General features: G+C 41.3%; 1 protein-coding gene across 3 annotated transcripts; it reads left to right on the plus strand.

The window, feature by feature from the left end:
• The first annotated feature begins 4,235 nt into the window (after positions 1-4,235).
• gpatch2 (G patch domain containing 2) lies at positions 4,236-17,614 on the plus strand. 3 transcript variants are annotated; one of them, XM_072695297.1, is made up of 11 exons: positions 4,236-4,382; positions 5,889-6,410; positions 6,572-6,784; positions 7,443-7,507; positions 7,620-7,793; positions 9,097-9,143; positions 9,294-9,361; positions 9,629-9,662; positions 9,940-10,004; positions 10,227-10,315; positions 15,750-17,614. In XM_072695297.1, exons 1-11 carry the CDS (start codon positions 4,333-4,335, stop codon positions 15,917-15,919), a joined length of 1,497 nt encoding a protein of 498 aa, XP_072551398.1. In that variant the 5' UTR covers positions 4,236-4,332; the 3' UTR covers positions 15,920-17,614. The 3 variants fall into 3 exon arrangements, with proteins under 3 accessions (XP_072551398.1, XP_072551407.1, XP_072551415.1); XM_072695306.1 differs by having other exon boundaries at positions 6,572-6,781; XM_072695314.1 differs by lacking the exon at positions 15,750-17,614 and adding an exon at positions 10,500-10,552.
• Positions 17,615-26,253: the final 8,639 nt, after the last annotated feature.

Consider the following 26,253-nt stretch of genomic DNA (forward strand, 5'->3'; position numbering starts at 1 on the left):
CTCCTGATATTGCATACAGTAGCTGTCCCTGTCTAAGTAGCAGCATTACAACAAGAGGCTCTTGTGGGAGTAAAAAATAATCAGCTAGCTTGGTAGTTTCTTCTAAGAAATAAGATGTTAAAGAAAATACAGCGTGATGTACGCTGGCGGTAATCAGTGAGGCTATTACTGCAGTAGTGGATGACTTTAGGGCGGCAGGGGCACCACTACAGTCACCACACTACACGTTTCTCCATCTTTATTGATAACTGTGATGCACACAAAATCAGAAAGCCCAAGAGCAAGTCTAGTAGAGATTACTGAACTAATAGACACTTGGTTTGAGGCAAGTGTGTGATGCTCCATGTCATGCAGCTCCAGTGCAAAAATGAAAAAAGCAAACCAAACAAGCTGCACCATGGCTGGTCAACGATTAAATCACAGAAATCTGTCTAGAATAAGTCCACATAACACATTTCTTCTTAAACTATCACTTTAAATAATGCAGAGTCAACCTGCCACTGAACATGGCATGAAAACAGCCCAAACCTCCAGTTTCCCCCTTCCCCCCAAAAAAACCTACTCTCACTTCGCCTGTTTTCTAAGTCTCTCTCCTTTTCTTCCTCTTGACCCCAGGTCAGGACTTTACGTTCAGAAGCCAGACGTGGGCGGGATCTCAAACAGCCCAGTTCTCAGCAAATCAGAAAACTGCAGGTAAGATCATGAGGTGTTCCAGCCTGCTGATTGGCTGTTTTAAAAACAGCTGAAACATGGGGGCAAGCTGGCCAAATAGGCCAAAGAAACAAAGGGAATTAGTCATTTCCCCCTGCTCTAGCCTTCCATTCCAAATCATTTTGTAATAACAATACTTAGCGTTATTTTTATACCACCGTTCATAGATAAATGGAGCTCAGTATGCTTCACTGAAAGGTGAAAAAAATAAAAGAGATTTTATCAGATTATGAAGCATTTTGTTGGTTAAGTAGCTACCCTTGATTGCAGAAACACACAAAATTGTCACCACTAAGTTAGCTGAGGTTCAACAACAGTTCCTCATACACTAGGTCTAGTCCTTGTGAATGGATCTATGTTAAATTTCATAGCTAATGTATTTAATTATGATGTATTTTGCCAGCTCGTCTTCAAAAAACGCTACCATGTGTAGCTACATATGTGCATTCAGCAACTCATTTTGGTCACATATTTAATCCAATATTTTTCCGCAATGTCTGCACCAATGAAAGAAGGCCCTCCACATTCAACACAGCTCCTAAACATACATAAACACACATTCATCTACCCTCTGCCTGATTGTCCAGTACACGGCATCTTGTATGTCTGTAGAATACCCTTATTTAACCAACAGCTGTGATCACATTGTAGTAAAGTCCTTGTCTATATAGTAATGTCTTTTGTATTTTTTCCTTGAAATTTACTCACATTATTTGTGTGGTTCTATGTGTCAAAAACGGAACAGGCAGAGGTAAAATGTGCTGCTTTTTGAGACATCATGAAAACAATGAATTCCAAGTGGAATGTATCTCATTGAAATTCTCAGTATGCTATGCTGTATTTGTGAGTTAAACACTGAATCGGAAATGAAACTAAGCTAGTTCAGTGTTTCTCTTGATGATAGGTAGGCATGCGGGAGGGGAAACTTATTGGTTAATATTATTTTTTCCCCGCCCACTGGTACAAGGTCATTACATTTTAATGACAGCTTACAGGAAAACAATTATTTAGAGTTTCTTAACATGACCAGACACATGAACTAACGGCCCATTCTGAATTCAGAGGGACTTAATAGTGACTGGGAACTTGGGAAAGGCCAATGAATGAGGAAATAGGATGATGAACTCTGAATAAAGTGTGTGTGTGTGCTGAGTCATTGCTATTGTGTAATACTGTAGTAGTGCTGAATGGGCAGCCTGGTGTAATTGGCTAGATGGCTGGCATGAAAATCATATGAGAGCTGGCGTGATTACAAACTGAGAACTGAGCCAGCTTATAAGGTTCTACAGCGCACTCATTTGCACACACATACACACACACACAAAGGAAAGAAGGATTCTTTAACCATTTTTAGTGCTGTAAACAACCATCCCATAAAGGGATATATAAAGAACCATCTACAAGAGACTTGTCATTGTATTGAAATCCACTTAAGCATCCAAATAGTTCTGTCAGCTGTCATGGCTCTATGGTTATTTCCAAATAAGCTTTAAAGAACCAACTTGATGGGTAAAATACATCACTGTACGATGTAAACCCACACATGTAGGCACATCTATTTGACTATCCCAGTTATCCCAGGTTTAAAAAAAAGTGTTCTCCAGTTCTCCTGCTTATCAAAGCAGGGTTTGGTGTGCACTAGTTCACTGTAGGGAAACCTACAGACTCACATTTCTTGATGGTGATAGAAACCAGGGGTCACCATTTGACTACACACACACACACACACACACACACACACACACACACACACACACACACACACACAAATACAGCCATTTATATTTATTTATTATCAAAACCCACCAGTGAATCTAGTGAAACCAGTGAGTCTTCTGGGGTTCGAATCTAATGATAACAGTAAAATAGTGGAAAATCCAGAAAAATATATGAGGCCCTATTTTTCCTTGAAACATCCTATGACTCAGTGTTACCACAGTTTTTTAAAATCCACACCCTTTACAGAACCATGGTAAAACAGTGTGTCAGACATCAGATAGTATAGCCATAACCACTCTATGTAAAACAAACCTTTGGTAAGAGAACTTTTTAAACTTTCACACTATGTAATCATACCATTTTTTTAATGAAGTAGGTGAAGATATGACTATAGTAACTGGTGGCCAAAAGATTAGAGTCATAGTCTCAAAGCTGAAAAGCTTTGCACACCGTCCTGACTTCAGACACCACACATCGGCTGTCTTGGCTGATGAAGCCCTGTACAACACTGATCTTTCACCAAACTGTTCCTTTTAAAATCCAGCCACACATGCTGTGTTTACTTCATGCAGAACACATGGGCTCTGGTGGCAGGCCAACACACTGGTACTGCTGCAGTGGGCAGTGGAGGCAGATAAACAGAACTTTACCCAGGACCAGCTGGAGTCAATGGCATCTGGATCATCCTGGAGGTCCTCCAAACCGTCGAGAGCTGTCACCATTTGCCTCTCCTGCTCACTCTCACTCTCCTTCTCCATAACATCAGCTTCACGCTCAGCTTGCCTGCTTGCTGCTGCGCCTGTTGTGGGTTCTTGTTTTGGGGTCACACAGGTCCTCTCTATTGCAGTGTGAATAAATGGATTCAATAGAGAGAGAGAGAGAGAGAGAGAGAGAAAGAAATGGTTGTCACCTCTTTGAGTGGTGCTGTCTGTCTCAGTTGGGTGTTTTGGGCTCTTAAAGGACACAGGGAGTGAGGGGGAACTACTTACTATATTTACCTGACAGACATCTAAATGTGTGTGTGTGGTAACCTGAGAGGGTCTGCGTCTTAGTGTAACTCCAGTGATAGGACTTCTCAAGCATTTGATTCCCATGCCAGAGCGCTCTCTCTCTCTCTCTCTCTCTCTCACACACACACACACACATACACATACTATGCTATGTGCCATACTATGTTCTGACATGAGCAGTGACGCTCTACCACAAACTGTCCTGACTCTCAATCATTCTTGAAAAGGCTGAAAGTGTGTAAAAGGTTCCATCAGTAATCCGACACACATATCACACACACACACACACACACACACACACACACACACACAGACATATCCATCACCTGCACTGTTCTGTATATGGCATAAGAACCATTTACATCATGGTGCTTAAGACTCATACAAAATGACTTATAGACACTGGTTCATCCTCTAATTTCACTGGGACTGCACCTCAGCCCAGTGTAAGGATAGCAAGTCTGAGCAGTCTTAAGCTTAATTGATTTGAATGGCAAGTAGGCCACCTAGTGGCCACGGGGTGCACTTCACACTCTTTAACTTAACCTTGCATTATTACTAGCAGTATTATTATTATTATTATTATTAGACCTACCAGCCTACTACTACAACTCTACTAATATATGACGGTATTTGATGTATATTGAAAATTGTTTAAAATATTCAAAGGATGTATTGTTGCCTGAAGAAACGGCACGGACTTTTATTTTGTCAGCCGCTGCCACACCCCGCGCCCGGCTGGAGATGGGACTTTTAACTAAGGCAGCTCGTTTCCTTTGCTTTAATGCGAGCCACTATGGTGGCCTCCTTGTTCCAGCCCGTCCATCGCTTTTGTATTTTTTAATATTTTTCTTTCCCCATAAGATATCACTTGGTTTCTAGGGTGGGGTTAATGTTCCGTGCAGCTGATATCAAAAACTTCGGTAAAGCGGGAACCAGCTGGTGAGTGTATTTAGCTATTTTCTCCTGCGTATGTGTGTGTGATAGTGTTGGTGGTGAGGAAGCCGGCTAGCTAGCTCAGCTGTCCTCGGTTCGTCTCCATTTTGTTGTTTTACTGGCTACTTTTATACAGTTATATACCGGTTACCGTGTGTGTAACGGACGTTTCGTGCTCTGTATGTCGTGGTTCAGTGTAACGCTGGCTAGCTAGCTAGTGCTAGCTGTTGTTGTGGGCACTTCGCGCTGGCTGAAGCCTCTGCCTCTGCCTCGGCTCTGGCTGCTGAACTCTCCCTACTTCGTTTTTTTTTTATTGAGACACAATATTCAAGCCATGTTTTGGCCACAGCTGTGCATGAAGACGTTTTCTTAAATATATCCACTCTTTTAAGTTGTTTCTCGAAGTCATTTTCCTCCGCAGGCGTGGTTGAGCCTTTCTTTAGCTACTTCTGCACGCTGGGTTATTTACTTTGTTGTCTTGGCCAGGGGTTGGGGTTGGGGTTGGGGCTGGGGTTGTAACCCTGACCCATAAGCATGTCCCACTCATCCTGTTGCTTCTACACTCTCAGCCTGAAAGGGGATATTTCATTAAGACAGTGGTGCACCGTTGTTTTGTAAAGGATATGGTTCTGTACAGACTGATCTCCTCTATGATTTCTCTATGATCTCTTGTCTGTGGTTATTTTAAAGGTTCCAGTATTATTGCAAGTTAAAGAAGTGCTTTCTTAGTACTCATGAACCATTGCTGAACCCTGGACTGAGCTACACAACATGAGTGTTAGTTGATGTGACAGAATTGTGGCTCGTTCAGCTCCAGTGATGGTAAGGTTAAATATTCTCATGAAACATCGCTTTCTGTCCCTAAGTATGGCTGAAAGTGTGTGGACGTCGGCTTATCCAGCGTTAATAAGGAGTAGTGATGTCCTCCTTCGCTACAGAAACAGCCTCTGCTCTCCTGGGAAAGCTTTAAACTAGATTTCTGAACATTTTCTGTGAGAAGCATTTGTTGGATGATTAGTTCTGGCACTTCATCACATCCCAGAGGTACTGGATGGAGCTCCGACACTCCAGAGAACACACTTATATGCTGCTCCATAGCTTATTCTCTTCTATACCATGCTTGACGTTGTCAGTGTACCTATTGGGGATTTGGGTACATGTTAGGCCCTATGTTGGCCCCATTGTACTTACGGTGCATTTCTGTGGAGGTTATACAAGCCATGTGGACACAGTAGTGTCAGTGATGGGCAGACCATAAAGTAATTAGGATCATAAAGTAATTAGAGGAGGTGTTTGAATACTTTTGGATATGCAGTTGACAAACTGGACTATAAACATAAAAACAGTGTTGTATATGAATAATTTTGGCAAGACGTGACCTCACTCTTCAGCTTTCTGTTTAGTCCTTCAAATGTGTGTCCAATAAACAAAGAGCATAGTGTAATATTAGCAACTGGAACTGTTAACCAAGTATATAATAATTATTATTTTTGTTTGTTGGCATTTTCGCAGGCACTTTCGCCGGACAATGGACGAGCTGGTCCATGATCTGGTGTCAGCGCTGGAGGAGAGTTCAGAGCAGGCCCGCGGTGGGTTTGGGGATGGAGGGGACCATGCTCTGGCTGTTGGCTGCTTGCTGAAGCGCCAGGCCCGCAAACGGCGTGGCAGGAAACGCCGTTCTGACAACCCTCACCCGCCTTGGGACACATGCCATCTGAGTGAGGGCTCCGAGTCCAGCCCGGAGGAGCACAAGGACTACCGCTCTTCCTCCTCTGCGGCAGCAGGGGGAGTTCACGCCCGTGACAACAACAGCGACTCTGACGAGCAGCTGGGCGCAAAGCGGCGCACCCACGACTCCGGCAGAGCCAAGCGGCCACTGTGGCATGAGGAACCGGCTGATGGGCTTGGAAGCAGGAGCTTACGCAGACGGAGGAAAGTGAAACGCATGGCTGTCGATCCACCTCTAGAAGTTGCCACTATGCTGGCCCCACCTGTTCCCAAACCAGCAGGTGGCAGCAGCAGCAGCAGTAGGGAGTAAGACTGAGCTATATATTGTTTCGTTAGTTGTACATCACTGTACTTTTGGGTCAAACTATGAAAACAACGTCACATCAATGATTATCCATGGAGATTTTAACATATTGCTCTTGCAGTGAAAGACAGTATAGTAACAGTGCTTTGTCCATGTCATGCAGCCCTAGTAGGGAGGCAGATCTTGGAGAGGAAGGTAAAGGATCTGAGGCGAGTAAGGGCAAGGTGAAGAAGAGGAAACTGGTCACATCCCGGCTGGCGCTGGACGCCACGGACGAGGGTGTGGTTGTGGAGAGCGAGGAAGCGGGACAATCCGGAAAAGACAGAATGGAGTTTGAGGAGCATAAGGGATCAGATGAGGACATGAGTGACAGGTGGTTAGTGTTTGGCCTTTCCTGTCTCTTTCTCTTTTTCTACCTTTTTCTGCTGTGAGAGATATTTAATCGTTCAGGGAAGATCCAGTGACCATCATTGATATCCAATGACCATCATTGATTGATATTTAAAGTGTTCTTTGAAACAGGAGATACAAGGCTAATGTTGCTAGCAACCACTTAACTTAAACTGTTCTAAACTTAAGGAGCAAACGTCAGATACCAAACATGTCTTGGCCGATGGCCTTGGGTGGAGTCAGTCATCAATTTATTAGGCTGACTCTTCTGCATCGAGCAGAATGTAATGCATCCGCCATTATCCGTTACATTTACTCGGATGTCCGGCCAGTTCATCAGACATGCTTGGTGTCTGAACCTTTCTTTGGTTTTGTCTAATGTTGCTAATAAGCAGGACGCTAACTGCTTGTCTAAATCTTTACACACTAGCCTCAAACCGTGTGGCAGTAAGCAAGTAAACTTGACTCTCCAGCTAGACCAATTTTTATCATGGTTAGATAATTGTGCCTATTGTTTTGTTTTTCCCTCCTCTAATAGTGATTCCTCAGTACTGGGTTAGTCAGTCAGCAGTAATGTGTATAATAATAATAATAATAATAATAATAAAAACGTAACGCAGTTTACTTCTTGTGTGTGTCCACAGTGAAACTAGCAGTGTGAGCAACAGCAGTGATGGTGGTTTGTACACCAATGATGAAGGAAGGCAAGGTTTGTTGAGCTCATAAATTCAGTGTCACAAAAGATGGTTGTTTTATTTTCTGGTATTGAGTTGATGACCATCTGAAATAATGCCTAATGTCCTTCTGTTTTTACTGCCAAGGTGATGATGAGCAAAGTGATTGGTTCTATGAGGGCGAGTCAGGCGGGGCTTGTGGAATAGCGGGCGTGGTTCCGTGGTGGGACAGGGATTCTAATGAGCTAGACCTCAATGACCCAGTGTTTAACAGCATCCTCACCGGTGCATTTCCACTTATGTCACAGGGAGCACAGCGGGGTAAGTACACACACGTTCACTAGTTGTACTGTCATTGTGCTTTGATCAGTCCCTGGGTGTACAGCATGGTTTCTCAGAATAGCTGAATCAGAGACCATAACCCTCTGGAGTCTGAGGCAATTTTCTCCATTTTTAGATTTGACTTTAAATACATATATTCGAGAATACCCTACCTGTTTTATATCAAAATGTTCCAAATGATGTGACTTAGAGCGTCATGTGAAGAGTCTTGGCTTCACAAAAGCAGTGGAGTGTGAATAAAATAGTATAGAAAAGGCGAGAGGCAGAAGACGTGATTGAGTGTCCGTTGGTCAGTTAGACACAAACCAATAGATGAATGCACAAATCCACATTACAGATGAGAGGCAGGTGGCAGGCACACAAATCCACCAGTTAGACACTACGAGAAGCAGAGACAGGTAGGTCTACCCGTATTCATAGCCTCGTAATTCCGCGTGAGTCAAATACAGTCTGGCAGAGGGTTAAACAGACTGGATTGTTTTGTGTTGTTGGGCAATTTGGACACTTCTAATGAAATTACATATAAAAAAAAAGTCCTCTATCTTACTGGGTCTTACTGAAAAGGAGTCCTCACAATAAAAAAAGAAGCTTTATGTAGCTAATATTAATGTAGTAAAAGTGACAGTAGTGGTCGGAGGGACGGTCGGACGGAAGGCTTTGATGAAGAAAAAAAAAAAAGAACAAAATGTCTCTGACCCCTATTCCCAAAAGCTGGAAGACAAGAGTGTTTTTGGGAATCTCAGCCCTGGTCAGTAGGTTTTGGGCTTGTTGGGAAAGCTAACTGTCCGAGAACATTTAGAATTTATTTTTTTTTTTTTGGATACACTTTGATCAAAGTTTGATAATTATTTTTTGGAAAAAGAAATGTATCATTCATTCACAGTGGTTTATTGTTTAACTGAATTTTAATTATTTGGGGTTTTTTAACTTGCATTAATAAGTCCATAGGTGCACCAATGGGATACCAAATTGCATTGTTTTATTGGCCCACAAGATGGCGTTGACAAGTCACTTCATTTCTAGTGAGACCAAGGACTCCAACATTATGGGAGACCAGTGATCTGTGCACAGGCATGACTGGAACTGCTCTGCCAAAAAGAGTATTTGGGCTAGACCGCTAATGCTACATTTGCCTTCAGTTGTAAATGCTTATGTAGCTTTGTTGGTGTAAATGATCATGTAAAGCAATAGAATTGTAATTATGTCAGTGTCATATCGCAGTCGTTGGCAGATTTACTGAACTGTAAATAAACAGTACTCTATGTATGTGATCTGTTTTCAGGATTTCAGGCTAGGCTGGCTCGACAGGCCTCTCTGCAGCAGTCTCAGGTGTGTGTGTGTGTGTGTGTGTGATATGTACATAGTGTTTAAGGCCCTCAGTCTATTGCACTGCAACAAGGCTTTGTTGTTACACTTCAAGTATTTATACTAAAACACATCCCTCACTGCTGTTCTGTTGTGATTCACGTCTTTATCTAGGGCGCTTCTCAAGTAGCTGGATGTTCTGATAGACTACCCAGGTTGTCACAGGACCCTCATGCTCATGAGTAAATATGTCTTATTTATTTATTCATTCATTTGCTTATCTTGTCTCCACCCCAAACGCATGTCTGTGAGAATTTACAAAAAGATGCAGAACATCACTTTTGGAATAATTTATAAAAAAATAAATCTTATTAATTATAGATATTTTGTTGCCTATAATTCATTTAAAGGGCAAAATGTAAAAGTTGCTATTCTGTATTTTGCCTAAAATCACAGGATGGTCCACAATAAACAACCCAGACTAACTGTTTAATTATTTTGCTGTGTAGCCCCTGGTTCAGTCCTGGATCCAGACGTGAACAGGTCAGTGGATTAACTGTGTGTGTGTGTGTGTGTGTGTGTGTGTGTGTGTGTGTGTGTGTGTGTGTGTGTGTGTGTGTGTGTGTGTGTGTGTGTGTAAGAGAGAGTAAAAGGTAAGATGGAGAGAACCTGATAAGTCTGATTGAAAAGCATTTGTTGTGTTCAGTGAATAATGTGTGGATGACATCAGTGTTTTCAAATGCTTGCAGAAGGTGCTTAATGGTGTGTATACAGTGTGTGTAACTGGTATGTGCATATGTAATTTCTTTTGTTTGTGCAGTGCCATTGGGACTCCAGAGCAGACAGAGGCCACCGGAGAAGCTGTTCGTTAAAGACTGCTAGCAGGTAACCTGAAAGCATCCGACAATACTGATGTGCAAAGCTTCATATGTACGTGTAGCTGTGGAGTGTGGCATTTTGCCATTTTGGCTGCAGGATCAAAAGTAGGGAGTTCGTTGTTTGTCTGTTTAAGTCATGACCTTCCGTTGCCATGGAAATAATATGTGTGTGTGTGTGTGTGTGTGTGTGTGTGTGTGTGTGTGTGTGTGTGTGTGTGTATACTAACAGGCAGACCAGCGGTCACCTTGGCTCTTTGTGTACTGGGGACGTAAAGAGAAGACGGAAAGCTGCACCTATGGGTGCCCCCTCATCGACAGGTAACAAACACACACAATGTATACACATACCTTATAATCTATTACCTGACACCATTAGCCCTAGGGCTATTTTACATAGCAATAAATCCCTCAGCACTGCTCAGGCAGCTTTCAATTTTTCTTTTTTTTCCTTTCCTTTCCCACTGCCTTAATTTATAACTCCAACTGCCATGCTACTAACCAGTTAAACTTACCCTAATTAATTAGGAATGAGGAACCTGCAGCTGTTTGTTGGCAATATATATCATTATTAATGCTTTGAACATTAGCCTGTAGCTTAGTTTGCAATGAGGCTTTGCTAACCCATACCCGCACACAGCTAAACTGTCATGGTGATCTTTATAAAATCGGAAGGCACTTTCTTCTGACTAGGCATGTTCCAGTCTGATCCATTCATTTCGGATCAGAGCCAATCCAGTCATATTTTAATAGATTCCTGTGCCAATCCTTTGATTTTACAGCTGTGCTTCCCTAGTTAACCTACACCTTGCCTTACACACAGACTGCCCTGCATCTTTAGCTGTTTCTGATCAATGTAATATAGCGTATATCTGTGTGATATCTTGATTAGGGGTTGATATTTCAGTCAAATTTAATACTTGAATTGTCGATCAAGGGAGGGCTGGATGCCGCATTCACCTATCCAGACTACTTGATAATGCATCATTGTTCAGGGCTTTTGTAATGTTAAAAGTATTTACTCAGCTTTCCACATTAGGCTCTTCTATATTTGCTTATTCAGATGAGGGCCTCTTTTAAGCATATTCCACTGAATTAGGGTAAAGTGGTGGAGTGTTGCGAGTCTGTAAATGCTGCTTTTGCACCAGAGTGTGTTCACATGACCAGATTGGCAGGCCTAGCCATAGCTGTCAGATCACTGCTGATCCTATTGCCTCATTAGGGTGCATCACTTCCTGCTTAGATCTGTGGCCAGAGAATGATGTAAAGCATTGTACTGCCACAGCTCCTCTTAGCAGGGAGCACTGTGAGTTAGAGAGGCTGGAGGATTGAAGTTCTTTGGGTCAGGGTTGAGTTTTCCCAGAAATGGCTTCAGAAAGAGGCGTCAGAAAGGAAGAGGCGGATTAATGTAGGGAGTATTAAGAAGGAGATGTAAGCGGCCGATCACAGGGTCCTGCTTAAATGACTGAATATGATTGATATGGTCACAGTCAATTTTAATTGTCATTGCGAAAACTACCAATTATTTGAATTAGGTGTGTGACGATATGTGCATATTTACTTTACTATGCTTAATTATTAATTGCCACCAAATCTACCTGGACCGTATTTCAATGAGTCACAATCGGTCAAGATCTGAACATCTGTTCAATTCCAATGTTGTGTTTTTTTCTGTTTTGTGCAATGATCTGCAGGTACTGGTTTGATGTAATGATAATATTTAATAGTTGTCATGTTTTATCATGTAATCCTGACTGTATGTATGATGATTTTTTTTGCTCAAAAAAAAAAAAAAACTAAGATTGGACTGACATACATATGACAAGAATTAATACATATGATTTTTGGTCAGAGAGTCTCAGAGAAGAGACAGTTAATGTTATCATCCTATACACACACACAACCCTGCTGCTCCCACTGAATCAGCTGATCTTATATAGGATACATGGAAGAAGCTCCCGATTTAAGCACGCCTGTGAGTCACTCAGTCCCTCCTCTTTTTCCGAGAGGTTCCTGCATGATCACACACTCACTGACCTGGGAGAGTCTATTCTCTTTCTGCTCTGTCTGTTCTGTCTAGGAGATCAGGTAGCCAGTCGATTAGAGCCCTCAGCTACTCTGACAGTTCTGTAGCAATGTGTTAAGGTGGGGTGTAATAAAATTTAATGGTTGACCGATGTGTGAGAACATGTATGACAAATAAAATTCTTTTAATTTAAAAAAAAAAAAAAAGAAAAAGCTCTTTTAGGCAGTATGACTAAGGAAAAACATAATACTTTTTTGATGTGCAAAAACTAATTGCTTCTAATATAGACCACCCTTTAGCCTTGTGGCCGGGACACTGTGAACGGCTGATCTGCTGTATTTGATTCTGCATATTTTTTTACTTATTCAGTAAGGTACCTTTTGTTGCCGTGACAGGAAAACAAGTTAAAGCTCCTGGGAATCAAAAATAGGAATTTTCTATTCAATTAAGCTAATCTGGCTTCTCAGGGCCCCCAGTGTTAATGTACCATTCACGTGGGCGGAGCGCAAGCCTTGTAGTGCTGCAAGGGAGAGCCGGAGGTTTGCCGGGCTGCTCCTTTGGGAGGTGGCAGAGCTAGATCTGCGTAGTGCCGTTATGTTGTGCTCCATTACAGATCTCAGAACCTCAGTGAAGGAGGTTCTAAAGATCTGTGAAATCACAACCACAATTCAAATGAAAAAACTAAATAACACAACTCAAGCTTTGTGTGTTTCCATGGTAATACAAACAAACTTTGCTTCGCCAGTGATGGAGGGCTGTCGGACACACGCGTTCATTAGGATATTTAAAACCCTTCCCAAAAACAAATTCAGCAGATCAAAAATGTGTTCCAAGGGGCTTTAAAAGCCAGAACTCTAATAGGGTCAGAATGACGCATCAGTTGGTTGATAAAAGCAGCCGCTTATAAAGGGGCAGTGTGGCATAAAACGAAAATAAATAATTAGAGAACACAATTGTAGAAAGGTCGTTGCCATTCTAATACAGCCTACTGTAGGTGTGTTCTACTGGTACATATAATCAATAAATGTTTAGTAACGTTTCGCTGCAGGGAGAACTGCCACTTTTAACACTAGGATCCAAGGTGCTCACGTGGGCCAGACAGGTGAAAGTCCTTCGTTTAATAGGGCTCAGACATTAAAACTGCTGGCACCACGGAAGCGACTTCATTAGGGAAGCTTCTTACTACCTGGTGGGATTGGTTCTGACTGACTCGGATGTTTAGTCGCTTGCACGATTCTTTCTAGGTCTATTTATCTTTCATTTGCCCTTTTTCAAAGCGTTTTTTTTCTTACTAGTTTAATTGTCGATAAATGGCAAGATATGTTCATATTGTCGACACTAGTTAAGCTCTAAAACTTAGAACCCCTGTTTGCGTTGTAGTCCAGGTCATTACTAAATCACATGCCTTAGGATTAACATCAAGTTGCTTCTCCTTTTTGCTGTTTGAGAGAAAAGGGCAAGTCAATAAGGGAGTCCTAATAGTAAGGCAAGAAAATCTGTCCTTTTAGTAGAGGTTGAAGTATGCATTTATGGGTGATTATCGTCTTACTAGAAGGTACTTGTAGCTATTGTTCCCCTGAATACGTGCATTGATTAGAGAAAATTGTATCTTTCCTCGTTGGCAAAAACAAGTCTGATCAAGCATGTATCCTCCAAAAAGCTTCTTAAGCAGTGATGTACTTTGTTTCTTTCCACCACTGATTAGTGTCAATTGCCCAAAGAGATTTCCCCCCTTGAGATTGGCAAGGGAGAGTATGTTGTAAGGGGCTCAGGAGCACTGGTCTGTTCGACAATTGCAGGCAAAACCCTGTCTGTCTAAGAGGTGCTGCAGGGCTCCACTTGATATTACAGAGGCAGAGGTCGGGTGAGGGATGGGGATGTAGTAATTTCATTCTCAAATTTGATTTAATAGGCTGGAGTAGTGTCATGATTCTGTACATTCTATACATATAGTGGCTTTCATTTTCCATTGTAAAGCGTGTTAGTACATTAGTCTTTTTTATTTATTAGTAGTGTTTTTTTTGTTTGTTTTATGTCCTTTAGTATTCTGAGCCAAGTTCACAATCCATTGTGATCCAAAGGTAAAGAAAATATCAGCTGTTTTTAACAAAGCCCCTGTTTTGCTTATAGTGGAGTAAAACTTATACTAAGTAATACTTAGTATGTAAAAAACAGTAGTTCATACAGATTCAGATTTCTTTAAGGTAGAAATGTCCCGATCCAGTTGATCCATAATGATGATTATCAGCTGTTACAGGTTTAAGTTGTTGTTTTTTTGTATTAGTTTAGATAATACAAACTGCTGATTAATACATTCAGTAAAATCCATTTATGTTCAGTAGCAGTTTCTATAATGAGACTTCCTGTACTATTGATTTAGTTTAGAGACTTTTCTTAAAATAACTTTTATAGTGTGTTTAATAACTTATTATCCAGTCTGACTCTCCTCCCTAACCAATCAGCTCCAAGCTCCTTTACAATACTGCAGTGAAGTCACTTCCTGTGTGTGTTTTATAATGGGTGCTGTCTGTAGCGTGTGTGTGTGTGTTAGCGTTAGTCTCTATTCGGTTCTGAGTGTGCTCTTCAGAGCTGTTTTAAAAACAGAGAAAGGCAAGCAATTTACCTGCTGGTAGAATAGTGGGTTTCAGTGATAGGTTTTATAAAGGTTTAGATAATATAGTCTGCTTTCATGTTCCACTGTTCCACACTGAACACTGTTCACAATTAAATCCATTAAATTATACCTGTATCGATCCTGATCCAATGGATCGGTTTGGGACATCCCTACTTTACAGTGGTGGTGATGGAACTCAGGGTTCACCATGATTACAGGACAAATAACCAATTTAGTTACTATCCAATCCCACTAGCGAACATGCACAGCTCTGGTTAAATAGTTGTAAATGTATACCACTTTTTGTTTTACTATACGAATATTGAAACATTTGAGTATTTGCTGGCACCAGTCTGATCATTTTTGTTTGTTTTTAAATAAATATATATATATTTTAAAATGTATTTATATATATATATATATATATATATATATATATATATATATATATATATATATATATATATATATATACACACACACACACACACAGGGCCTGATCTTGGCCTGGTGCTGATGCCTGGTATGTGATCAGAGCCATTTCTCTACTGCAATATGTTTGGCATTTCTTTCCTGACCTACTAAACTATAGTTCTGATGTGTTTTCAGAAGTTTCTCTCATTTTTTTCTCGTAGGGGATGTGGTGAAAAGTTAAGGTTAAAAAGTTTAATCTGCAAAGAGTTGATGTACGGTACTCCATTTCGACCCATTAGGTGCTTTAAGAGAATCAATGAGCTTTACAGCCTAATTCAGATTATCCTACTCTCACTCTTGCGTGCTCTCTCTCACGCTCTCTAGCACATACTGTATTGTCCCCGTGTTGCAATGTGTACTAGGTAGATCACAAGCTGTATTAAAAATAAATCCTATCAATACACTATTTAACATCTGCCAATGTACCAGATACATAGGTCTTGTTTAGTAATGGTATGTAATGGACACAGACGGATGTATACGTAGCCAGTAAAGAACCAGAGCGCACAATGAATTCACTTGGTCTCTCTCTCTTTTTCTCTCTCTTTCTTTCTTTCTTTCTTTCTTTCTCTCTCTCTCTCTCTCTCTCTCTCTCTCTCTCTCTCTCTCTCTCTCTCTCTCTCTCTCTCTCTCTGTGTTAGGAGTCGTGGGGGAGGGGGCATCTCCCATCCCGGAGTCAAACGTGGGGAACCGGATGCTGCAGAGTATGGGCTGGAGTCCAGGAATGGGTTTGGGCCCTGACGGCCGGGGCATGACCGAGCCCCTCCGTGCCACACAACGGCCTAAAGGTGCTGGGCTGGGCTTTAACTGAGCCCCAGGCTTCAGAGGGAGCCAGAGCCAGAGCAGGCCGCATCACAGGCCTCGCGCAGAAAAGAGAGAGACTCTGAGCCCATCGGTCGCTGCCACCGCTGCCCCCCCCTCTGTTTTGGGCACCGCCTGTGGCAGCCAGCTTGCAGAGGGCAGCAGTGAGGTGGCACCATGCGGAGGCACTAAATGAGAGGAGAACACAGAGACGGTGTGGTGAAGGAATGAAATCCCGGACGGCTCTCAATTTAAGTTCTATGCGGCAATATTGCATAGGGCATTCTCTCAAGGAATCGAGGAAGCGAGGAAAAAAAAAACCTACAGAGCAGCCAGTGAAAAACTGAGAAACAAATTTACACTCATACAGTGTGAACGGTAGTGCTTAGAAGGCTAGGATCCATTTTTTTCCCCCCATATAAATACATTAAGATAGTAATGCTAGACTGGGAAATGGAAAGAAATCAATACCTGATTGATTTGGGATCTGTTTATATTGTATTTCTATCTCCTGCCAACCATTTTTAGCTTTCCCTATGCTAAACCACCAACTGAATGCCATAGGATGTGTCCTTAATCAAGTTCATACGTTAATTGTGCAGATGTTATACTGGGCCTGCTGCATATCGAGATGGGGCCATATGTTTGTGAAGTTGAGTAAGCAGTGTTTTGCTGGAATATGGGAAAAGTGCAGACTCTCTGGAGTTTTGATCTGTGTTATTTTTGACTTGGTTAATAATTTTATTACTTTCCCTAATCTACCACATGTTGCCAGCACTTGGGTAGAACATCAACGGGCTGCCCAATCCAACACTGTTGTATTTTATTTATGATTATTTTTTAAAGGAATTATGTGTTGTCTGTCAATGTTTTAAAATGAGTTGAGCCAAATGTGATGGTGTCATTTACTGATCATGTAACGTTCTGTAATGTGGATTTCTACAGATCATTTGTAGCAGCCCGAACTGTGGCTTTCTTGTTTATTTACTGTGTAGGGTTGCTTCTGATGAATCATGATGTCCAAAAGTGTGCTCCATCCAATGCCTTTCCTATTAACACCATCAAAGAAGAAGAAACGCTGCAGGAGCTGGTGCTTACAAGCTTTTGGGTATATAGCGTAGTTGGTTGTTGGCTAATCTGTCAAGATGTCTTCTACTCGAGAGCGATGGTCAACTTGTCCACTTATCTTAGTCACTCATCAATGGTTTGATTAATTTTACCTATGCTTGAAACGACAGAGTGCTGGTGTAGGATCAGTTTTTATTTTGATGTGGGATTTAAGCTCGGCTCGAGATAATGAGGATGTAGACGTGCTGAATCTCTGATTTATATATCATGTGCAAGTATAGCAGCTGTTGTGGGATGAATCGAAGCCCAGTAGACTGATGCCTGATAACTTGTTTTTATTCCCCCCCCCCCCCAATCCTTTGCACTCCTCTGCTGCCTGAAAATGAATATGCGACATCTACCAAGCTACTGATTAAATGACCAATTTGACACGTCCATGTTGTAGGGAGTTTTGCAGGTCAGGAAAACTATGCCATACTTGATCAGTTGTGTGTTGCCATGTTAAGTAGTGGAGGGGAGTGGATCAAGGCTACTTTAGCAGCTGTATTGAGGTGTGTGTGTGTGTGTGTCTGTGTGTGTGTGTGTCTGTGTGTGCGTGCGCACTAATTAGTGTCAACAGTGTGTAGCTGCCATTGTAAGCACATTTTTTTTTTTTTTTTTTTTTTTTTTTTTTTTTTTAACCCAAACAATTGACATTTAATGATTCTGGTAATGGAGCAAGTCACATATCAAAACCCAATGGCTAATTTGGAATATCAAGGCCTGCCCTGTCCTGTGTGGGTGTTTTTGTGTTTTGTTTTTTTAGTTTGTTTTTTTCGATGAGCAGATTTTATTTAAAAAAAAACCTAAATTATCAAGGTGTGGTATTGCTGTAACTCTCTGAAACCTGAGCTGAGAGTTTGCAGAAATATGGCCTGGCTTTGTTGAGCCGAGTGCACTGTTGACCCACCAACGTCTCCAGTGTAACTGAAGTGTTTCTGTGGTTGCCATAACGCCTCTGTACTACAATCAGCTTGGTACTAGTTTCCTGGTGACTAAATCAAACCAATGAGGTCCCACTCTGCTGTATTACAAAGTGACTGAGGCAGACACGTGTTACTGAGCCTTCAAGAAATACAGAAGAATGTAGAAGGTTCTGCAGACTGCTGAGATTTTAGTATCTAGTTCTAAACCTTGCTCAGGTTCTAGAGTTTGCTGGTCTAGGACCTCGTTCTTGAATTTGCGCAGGCTCTGGGATCCATTGAGGTTCACAGAGGCCACAGAATGTTTCAAAATTTGAGGTTCTAGAATCTGCAAAGGGTCCTGGATCCCCTGGATTGAGTTCTAAGTTTCTGAAGGTCTAGAGTTTGCTTTTCTGGGGTCTGTCTGAGATTCATGAATTCTAGAAAGCTGTCAGAATTCTAAAATCTGCTAAGGCTCCAGGATCCTCTGGGGTGCAGGAGTCTTGCAAATCAAAATCTGCTGTGGGTTAAGGAGCGTCAAAGTTCTAGAGTTTCATGAAGTTCTAGAATCTGCCAGAGCTCTAGCATCTGCTGAGGCTCCAGGATCCTCTGGGATTCTTCAGTCCTACAGGGTTCTATAGAATCTGCTGAGGCTGCAGATTCCACTGAGGTTCCTGAATCTTTGAGCCTTTACTTAGATCAGCATTAAAATGTTGAGAATCGTTGAGTTGTCGCTGTGTTCTGGTTCTAGATATTTGTTGAAATGGTGAGACAAAGCTGGGATGTGTTAAACTCACTGTTGGTGAAGTTTTGTTCTGTGCTAATGGAAGTGAGACTCTTTCTAGCTGATGTTTAACTGAAAGCAAATAAAGTCAGGAAATCTGTGGTTCCTGTGTTTGTTTATTCTGGCCACTGGTGTGAAAGTCTTGATACTATCTTTTATGCCTTTATACATGGTTGCTGTCTTTTTATTCATGCTATCTCGTTCTACATGATTTCTAGGAACGCACTGAAACCTGACTCCTCTCTCATTTGGCACTCAGCTAAAGGACTGTAGGTACGAAAATACATACACACAGGACAGGTGCTGTTTTTGGCTTTGTTCTCTTGCCCTCCACCCCACCCCCAATCTCCATGGCGACAGTGGACACGCGGCTAGGTTGATAGATTTGTCCTTGAGAATATGGTGGAAGCTTGTATGTGGATTCCTTGAGTTCTGTAAGTTGCCCCACTTTTGTTCAATGCTGTTAATCAGAACCTTTAGGAGACATGATGCTGTGACTGAGACATCATAGGCAATCCAGCATGCTGAGGTGATGTCTGGTAAGCAATCAGTTGGGTTGCTGTTGCATATTATTATTATTATTATTATTATTATTTATTTTTGTGTGTGTGTGTGTGTGGGGGGGGGCATTGCACAGCTTTATTGTCATAATTTGTGTTATTGCCAGTGTTGTATCTAATACACTTGCATTGCTGATTCTCACCCCAACCCCTCCCCTATATGCCTTGGTCAAGACACAGATGCTTAAGTTGACCAGCCGGTTGACTTGCCCAGTTAGGGTAAATCTAGGCGTGAACTAAGAAGTAATACAGAACAACACTGTGATACAATAGAATTGGAATATAATCAAGTTAGCTGTGCTTAATAGAACATGAGCAAATAAGCAGACCCCTTCAATCTACAGCCTCACATGTTATATTTGTCATAGAAAAATGTGATGTTTATACCTACCTAGCTATCCTGTATGCATAGTTATAGCTATTCCGTGGACAGTGTTCTTTAGTAAGACTATGCGATGATGGCTCTGGGAGAAAGAAATACTACTCACTCATATCACCACAATTCAGTGGGTGAGTCAGTCTAACTGGCTATATAATCTTGTGCAGCGTTTAAGCTGCGCTAATGTTTGGCGTCCAATTCTGTTTACCCTAACTGCTCAACTCAACTAAGCGCTCACACATGCATTTCAGGGTAACACATGCATTTTGTCACACATCCACAGTTAACCAGAAATATAATTAGGGAGTGTAAAACTTAATTTTATTTATTTTTTGTTTATTTGTTTGTTTCTTATCTCAACGTTCTGTGAAGCTAGAAGGATGTGTACAATATACTTATGTTTTTTTATTATTATTCTAATTTTTATTGACAGTGATCTCCTTTTATACACAGTAAATATAACTGGCATTACACACTCTGTTCAATAGGGCGAAAAAGGTCAAACTGCTTAAAAAAAAAAGAAAAGTGCCAAGTTTATATGACAGCTATTCGATCGCAGAGAAGGATGGACTGGTCAGTGTCTGTTAAAGTTAATTTACTGTACGAAAAGTTGTTTCAGTTAATAATTTATTAGTCCTCTGTTGCTTCAATGGGTATTATGTTGTCCTACCAAACTTAATCTTCCACTTAAAATGAGTTTCAAAGTATATCAAACTCTAGCATATGATCCACCTGTTTTCAGGCTGTTGCCAACAGTGAGCTGCATCATAAATAAGAGGCAGTATCTGTGTGTATTATGGGTGAAGGCTAAATTCTGAAGGATGTTCTTGTGAAACTGGAGCTTTCTGAGAGACATGGGTGTGCAGTTCTGTCATAATACATAGTATTCCATACATCTGTATTTCATTGCATAATGACCTGTGCAAACGAACGTTTGGTCATACTACGTGTCGGAGAGGCTCAAATGTTTGTAACAAGCTTCCAGGCCTTCATTATCAAACTGAAACCTGAGGCATGACATCAACTGTGATTTAGATGTGCTGAAAGCTTTATAAATTCTCTGACTCTTCAAACCTTGTACTAAAACCCAAATGACGGACTCTTCTATGCAACGGTCTGAAGATCTGAGAATGAAAGTACTCAATGCCCACAAGACTGGGGATGGAGTTATTTTATTATTTATTTATTTTTATTTTTAAATTTGTTGTATTTGTCAGCGAATTATATTAAAGCAACACTGTCTGATAACTGATACCTAGCTCAGCGTGCTGCTAACTGCACTTTGTAACTTTGGAGAAGCGGGCAGGATAATGCTCGCTGTATAACTGCGTAATATTTATGTAAAGTGTATTACTCAACCTCATTAGTCCACAAGCTCGTCCAGAAAAACATGTCCTTTAGTGGCGTCTCAAAGGGCGAATTCCACTTCCAGACTGTAGGGGCAGCCCTATTTTCCATAATGCTGCTTTAATCTCGAAAGAAAAAAGCTGCTTTCCACCAGATGTTGGACAACTTTAACTGATTTTGGCAAAACAACAAAAATATGGGATATCGACTCTTCTTTAAAGCAATTCAGATTTCTATGTTATTTGCCCTTTTAGGCTGTATAGGATAGAACTACCCCAAATGGTACACAAACAGGGCTGTCATCTGAATGATCGTTTCAGCCATTTCAGCAAATGGTCTGAAGCCTACAGGGGGTGAAGACGTGGAACGGATCAGACAAGGGCTGAAACTAAATTATTAATTAGGCTAACTGATGGATGGATGGAGGGAGTGATCTGGATTGAAGCTGATCGCGTTTTCAGGGGAAATGACAATTTCTGTTTATGCCAGTGAGCCCAAACATTATGACCACGCACAGATCTCATAGTCAGCATTGCGAGAGATTTGCAGGCATAAAGACCTCAGCCACTTCCATGAGGGTCAAACCGTAATGGTCAGACCACTGGGTTGATGCGTCCCCCAAACGTCTTGCCTGCTTTGAGGAGTACCTACAGACAATAGTCTGAGGAGTATGTGGGACAACCCACATTGACAAGGGTGTTGGGCACATATATTGCTGCGTGAGAGGGGTTGAATCAGGACTAAACCAACAGAAGGGCATTGTGGGTTAAAAAACGTATGCTTATGGGATGTGGAATGTGTTACAAAACACAGTGCAGCGTCCTCTGCTGTGTATTAGGTTCACGTAGCTGCAGATGGGTTCGAGTACCCATGCTGACCCCTGTCCACGGTATATTTAAAAAATAATTTAAAAAGCATTTTGGGTAGTCATAATGTTTTGAATCATCAGGTGTGTGTATTATAATGCAGCTGAAATGCTTTACAGATATTGTCCTGTGAACCGTCTCACCACTATGACTTTTTGAGTGCCACCAGCTGTACTGATAAACTAGGAGCTGGATGGGAATTGAAAATACTGGCCTTTCTCCAGGGGCACACTGGAAATGGCTAATCTAACACCCTCGCCAACAACCACGATGGACTGTGTTTTCGTATTTTTATAGGGTTACTTACTTGCTGGCTTAAGGATAACATGAGCTGATGTGCTTCTGCTATTGATTAGCTTAAGGAATGGCGTGTATTCATCTGTTTACAAGCACCTGACAGCTGAGCAGGCCGGAGCAATAGGATTCAGGCTGCTGTCAGTGTCAGCAGCCTTTCACTGTTCTGCTCCCAGTAATTGATGGATGGAGGGAGTAATCTAGATTTAAGTTGATCAAGTTTGCCAAGAGACAGAATGTTTGTGTGTGTGTGTGTGTGTTTGTGTGTGGCTTAAGTTAATCAAGCTAATTTGGTCTCTTCAGTGTGCGTGTGTATGTTCGTTCTCCAGCAGGGAAAGGAGCCTTACCCAAAGCTGATGTCCCAGCTGGTGGTGTGTCCTGAGCCATGCTGTTGTGCGTCTTCCTTTCACAGACACATACACATTCACACACACACACATGCACACACATTTATCTCCATTTACTATAGCTATGGGTTCAGAGATATCTTTCCTTTAGTGCTGATGAAGGGCCAAATGTCTCCTGCAATCGCTCCTTAACTTACAACGATCTTTTGTCAAAATAAAGGCTTCAAAGTTAGAGAAGGCTGTAAGGAGATTTTCAAGTGGTAGTTTACTCAGCTCGTGCTGTGATTAAGAAACGGCAGGGTGGAGGGCATACACGATATTCAGAGAGCTTCGAATTTAGCACACTCTAGAGTGGAGGTGCACTGTTCTACTGTGCAGTGACACCTGCACAAATATGACCTTCATAGGGCAGTCATTAGAGGAAATCCTGTATCCTCTCCACAAAGGTCAGCATCAGAAGTTTTCAAAGGAAGCTCTTAACAAGCCTGATGTGTTTGGGGAAAAAAACTTGTGAACTGAAGAAGCTAAAACAGATTTTTGTATGCAGTTAGCAAATGTATGTTTGGAGAAATAAGCAGAATTTCATGAAAAGGGCACCTTTCCAACTGTTAAGCGACAGTGTGGATGGATCAGGCTTTGGGCTTGTGTTGCAGCCAGTGGCACAGGAAACATCTCACTGGTAGAGGAAGGAATGGAGTCAATCAAACACTAGAGAATTCTGAAAACAGACATCACACCTTCTGTAAAAAAGCTGAAGATGGAAAGATGATCCTAAAGACACCTCAACATCCACAACGGACTACCTCACAAGGTGCAAGCTGAAAGTTTTGCCATGACTCTCACAGTCCCCAGACCCCAGTGGATTGACCTTCAACAAGCTGTGCAGCAAGATGACCCAAGAACAGAACTACATACCTTCTGCAAAGATCCTGAAAGACTTTTAGCTGCTACAGTAAGGGTTTGCAGGCAAGGATTTCTAACAAAGGAGATGTTGCTCAGTCCTGACTCTGAACGGTGCCACAATGGTGATTTAGATTTTTAGTTTCTGTGCATTAAGATTAGGAAATTAACATTTATTTTAAATAAATTTATGCTTTATTAATAGGAAAAAAATAAAGAAGTCAAGTCAGAAAAACATCTGTCAGTCGACTACATGAGGAAAAACTGAAAATGTGACTTTAGGCTATTGCCCTCAGTGTTGTAGATCCTGATTGGTGTGACCTTCACTGGTGTCTTAACATCAGCTCTGAATTTAGCCTTTATTTATGTTGCATGTTTTTGTGCAACAGTGCTGCTTGATGTTCTTTACGGACAACAGAAAGATGAATGGGCCGTGAAAAACGTCCACAGTCTAAGCTGCTGGGGGGTGGGCTGTTGAAGTGTGTGGAACCAATGACTCACAGCTACGGTGGCCCACAGGGTCATAACACCTGCCAATGCAAAGTAAAAATATGAAGACGGTATTTAAGCCTGAATCTAAAATCGAATGGGTCACCTGTCTTGCATAGATTACATAGACCCTCCCTGAACCTCACATATATGTGATGGTATGGAAGGAGAATGAGCTTTCTGATTTAATTTCTGACTAAGCTAGTGCTTCCCAGGTCCAGTCCAGCAGTTAAGTTTAATTAGGGTCAGGAGGTCATGCCCAGTTAGATGCTAGTTAAACGGTATGTCCACACAGCAACTGGTTGGCATCTAAACTGTATGTAAAATAAGGCACTACTCCTTTATGGCAAATCCTCAAAGCTGTATAGAATGAACTATTCCTTCACCCAAGCCATTAGACAGAAAAGGTAGAGCAAGTAATTCTGATAGGAGGATTCACCAATCTGTACTAAATCCTATGCACCACAACACATCGAACACATAGAGGTTCACATAGAAGCACAGCTGCTGTTTCTACCATCACTAGTTTGTGCCTGAACAACACAGTGGACATGCTGGGCATGACTGGAACAGACACAAACTTGTAAAACAGTTAAGATTAATACTTTATACACCACTTTATACTTGGATACACCAGTCAGTATTTTCGGTATTAATGGATTGCTTAGGCCAGTTTTTTAGGCCTTTCTCTTTTTCCGTGCATGGGTAAAATCAAAACATGGAATAGGACAGAACATTTCTAACACTTTCTAACACAGTCATTATTATTGTATTAATATTAATAAGAATTACATTTTTAATAAAAAATGAAGGAAAAATCTGTCACCTGTTTAAGCAGCCATAAAACCAAGAGCTACTTTAAAAAGGAAGACGCCGCACCAATCTCCAAAATCTAAACAATAGGTCGGCAAATTGTTTGCTTAGAGACGAAACTGGCCCATTCAGATTGTGTACTCCTGGTGTAATTGGAAAAAGGCAGCACAATTACAGGATTACAGGCTGTCCAGACTATCCTACGAAATTGTGATTGGCCAGTTCCAAAACATGACCTGTGTATCTATCTATCTATCTACACATCTATCTACACATCTATCTATCTATCTATCTATCTATCTATCTACACATCTATCTACACATCTATCTATCTATCTATCTATCTATCTATCTATCTATCTACACATCTATCTATCCATCTATCTATCTATCTATCTATCTATCTACACATCTATCTACACATCTATCTATCTATCTATCTATCTATCTATCTACACATCTATCTATCCATCTATCTATCTATCTATCTATCTATCTATCTATCTACACATCTATCTATCCATCTATCTATCTATCTATCTATCTATCTACACATCTATCTACACATCTATCTATCTATCTATCTATCTATCTATCTATCTACATACATACATATCTATCTATCTATCTACACATCTTCAGTGAAATAATCAATCGTTAGTCAATATATTAGAGCAGAAATACTTCCATATATGTTTTTGCATAGCAGCAGAGGTGGAGCTTTATCCAGGAAGAGAAAGTGGGGGTTATAGAGGAGTGTTTAGTGTTTCTTTTACTCTCTTTACTGTAGTGATGAGCATGTTAAATACTGTTCCAGGATGGTTTAACACCAGAATAAACTCCAGCGGATCTTAAACAGACATCAAGGAAACCTACTTTTGTGTGTTGTATTGTCCCGCTATTGCTGCTGAACACACACACACTGTTTGCTCAGGCTAAGGAGAATAAAGACACCATTCACATTTTAAATGATAAAGCACAACTGCTAGAATAAATGTTACAACTCTTGTTACAACCCACTCCTGCTTCAGGCTACTGCAGCTAGCTGCAGTGTGTGTGTGTGGAGTGGGGGGTTATGTTTATCCAACTTGTGTGATTGTGTGCCTGGTTTCCGTTCACAGAAGAAAGGCTTTGTGTACACACACACACACACACACACACACACACACACACACTGCAGACAAACCGGCTTTTATAAGCACTTAATTTCTCAATGAGGCACGTTAAGCATAATAGACATCATAATGGGCTTTGTAACAGACGCACTAACAGTGACGTGTGTGTGTGTTTGTGTGCGTGTGTGTGTTTAACCACTTAAAGCAGTCTGTAGTCTGCCTCTTATCACTGAAATGGTGTGGGTAAGCATGACTGTGCTTTAATGTCTTACCTCAGGAAAAGAGAGAAAGTGTGTGTGTTTGTCTCGTGGCCTGCAAAGTCTTTCTGATAGAGCTGTTTGAGTTTACTCACTGGACCAAAGGCTCCTGTGTAGAGGTTTGTGACCTTTTTGACCTTGCAGGCTGATGTTCATTATGTTTCAATGGCGGTGCCATTCATTT

Source organism: Salminus brasiliensis, chromosome 1, assembly GCF_030463535.1.
Source record: "Salminus brasiliensis chromosome 1, fSalBra1.hap2, whole genome shotgun sequence".
In the NCBI taxonomy this organism is placed as follows: Eukaryota; Metazoa; Chordata; class Actinopteri; order Characiformes; family Bryconidae; genus Salminus; species Salminus brasiliensis.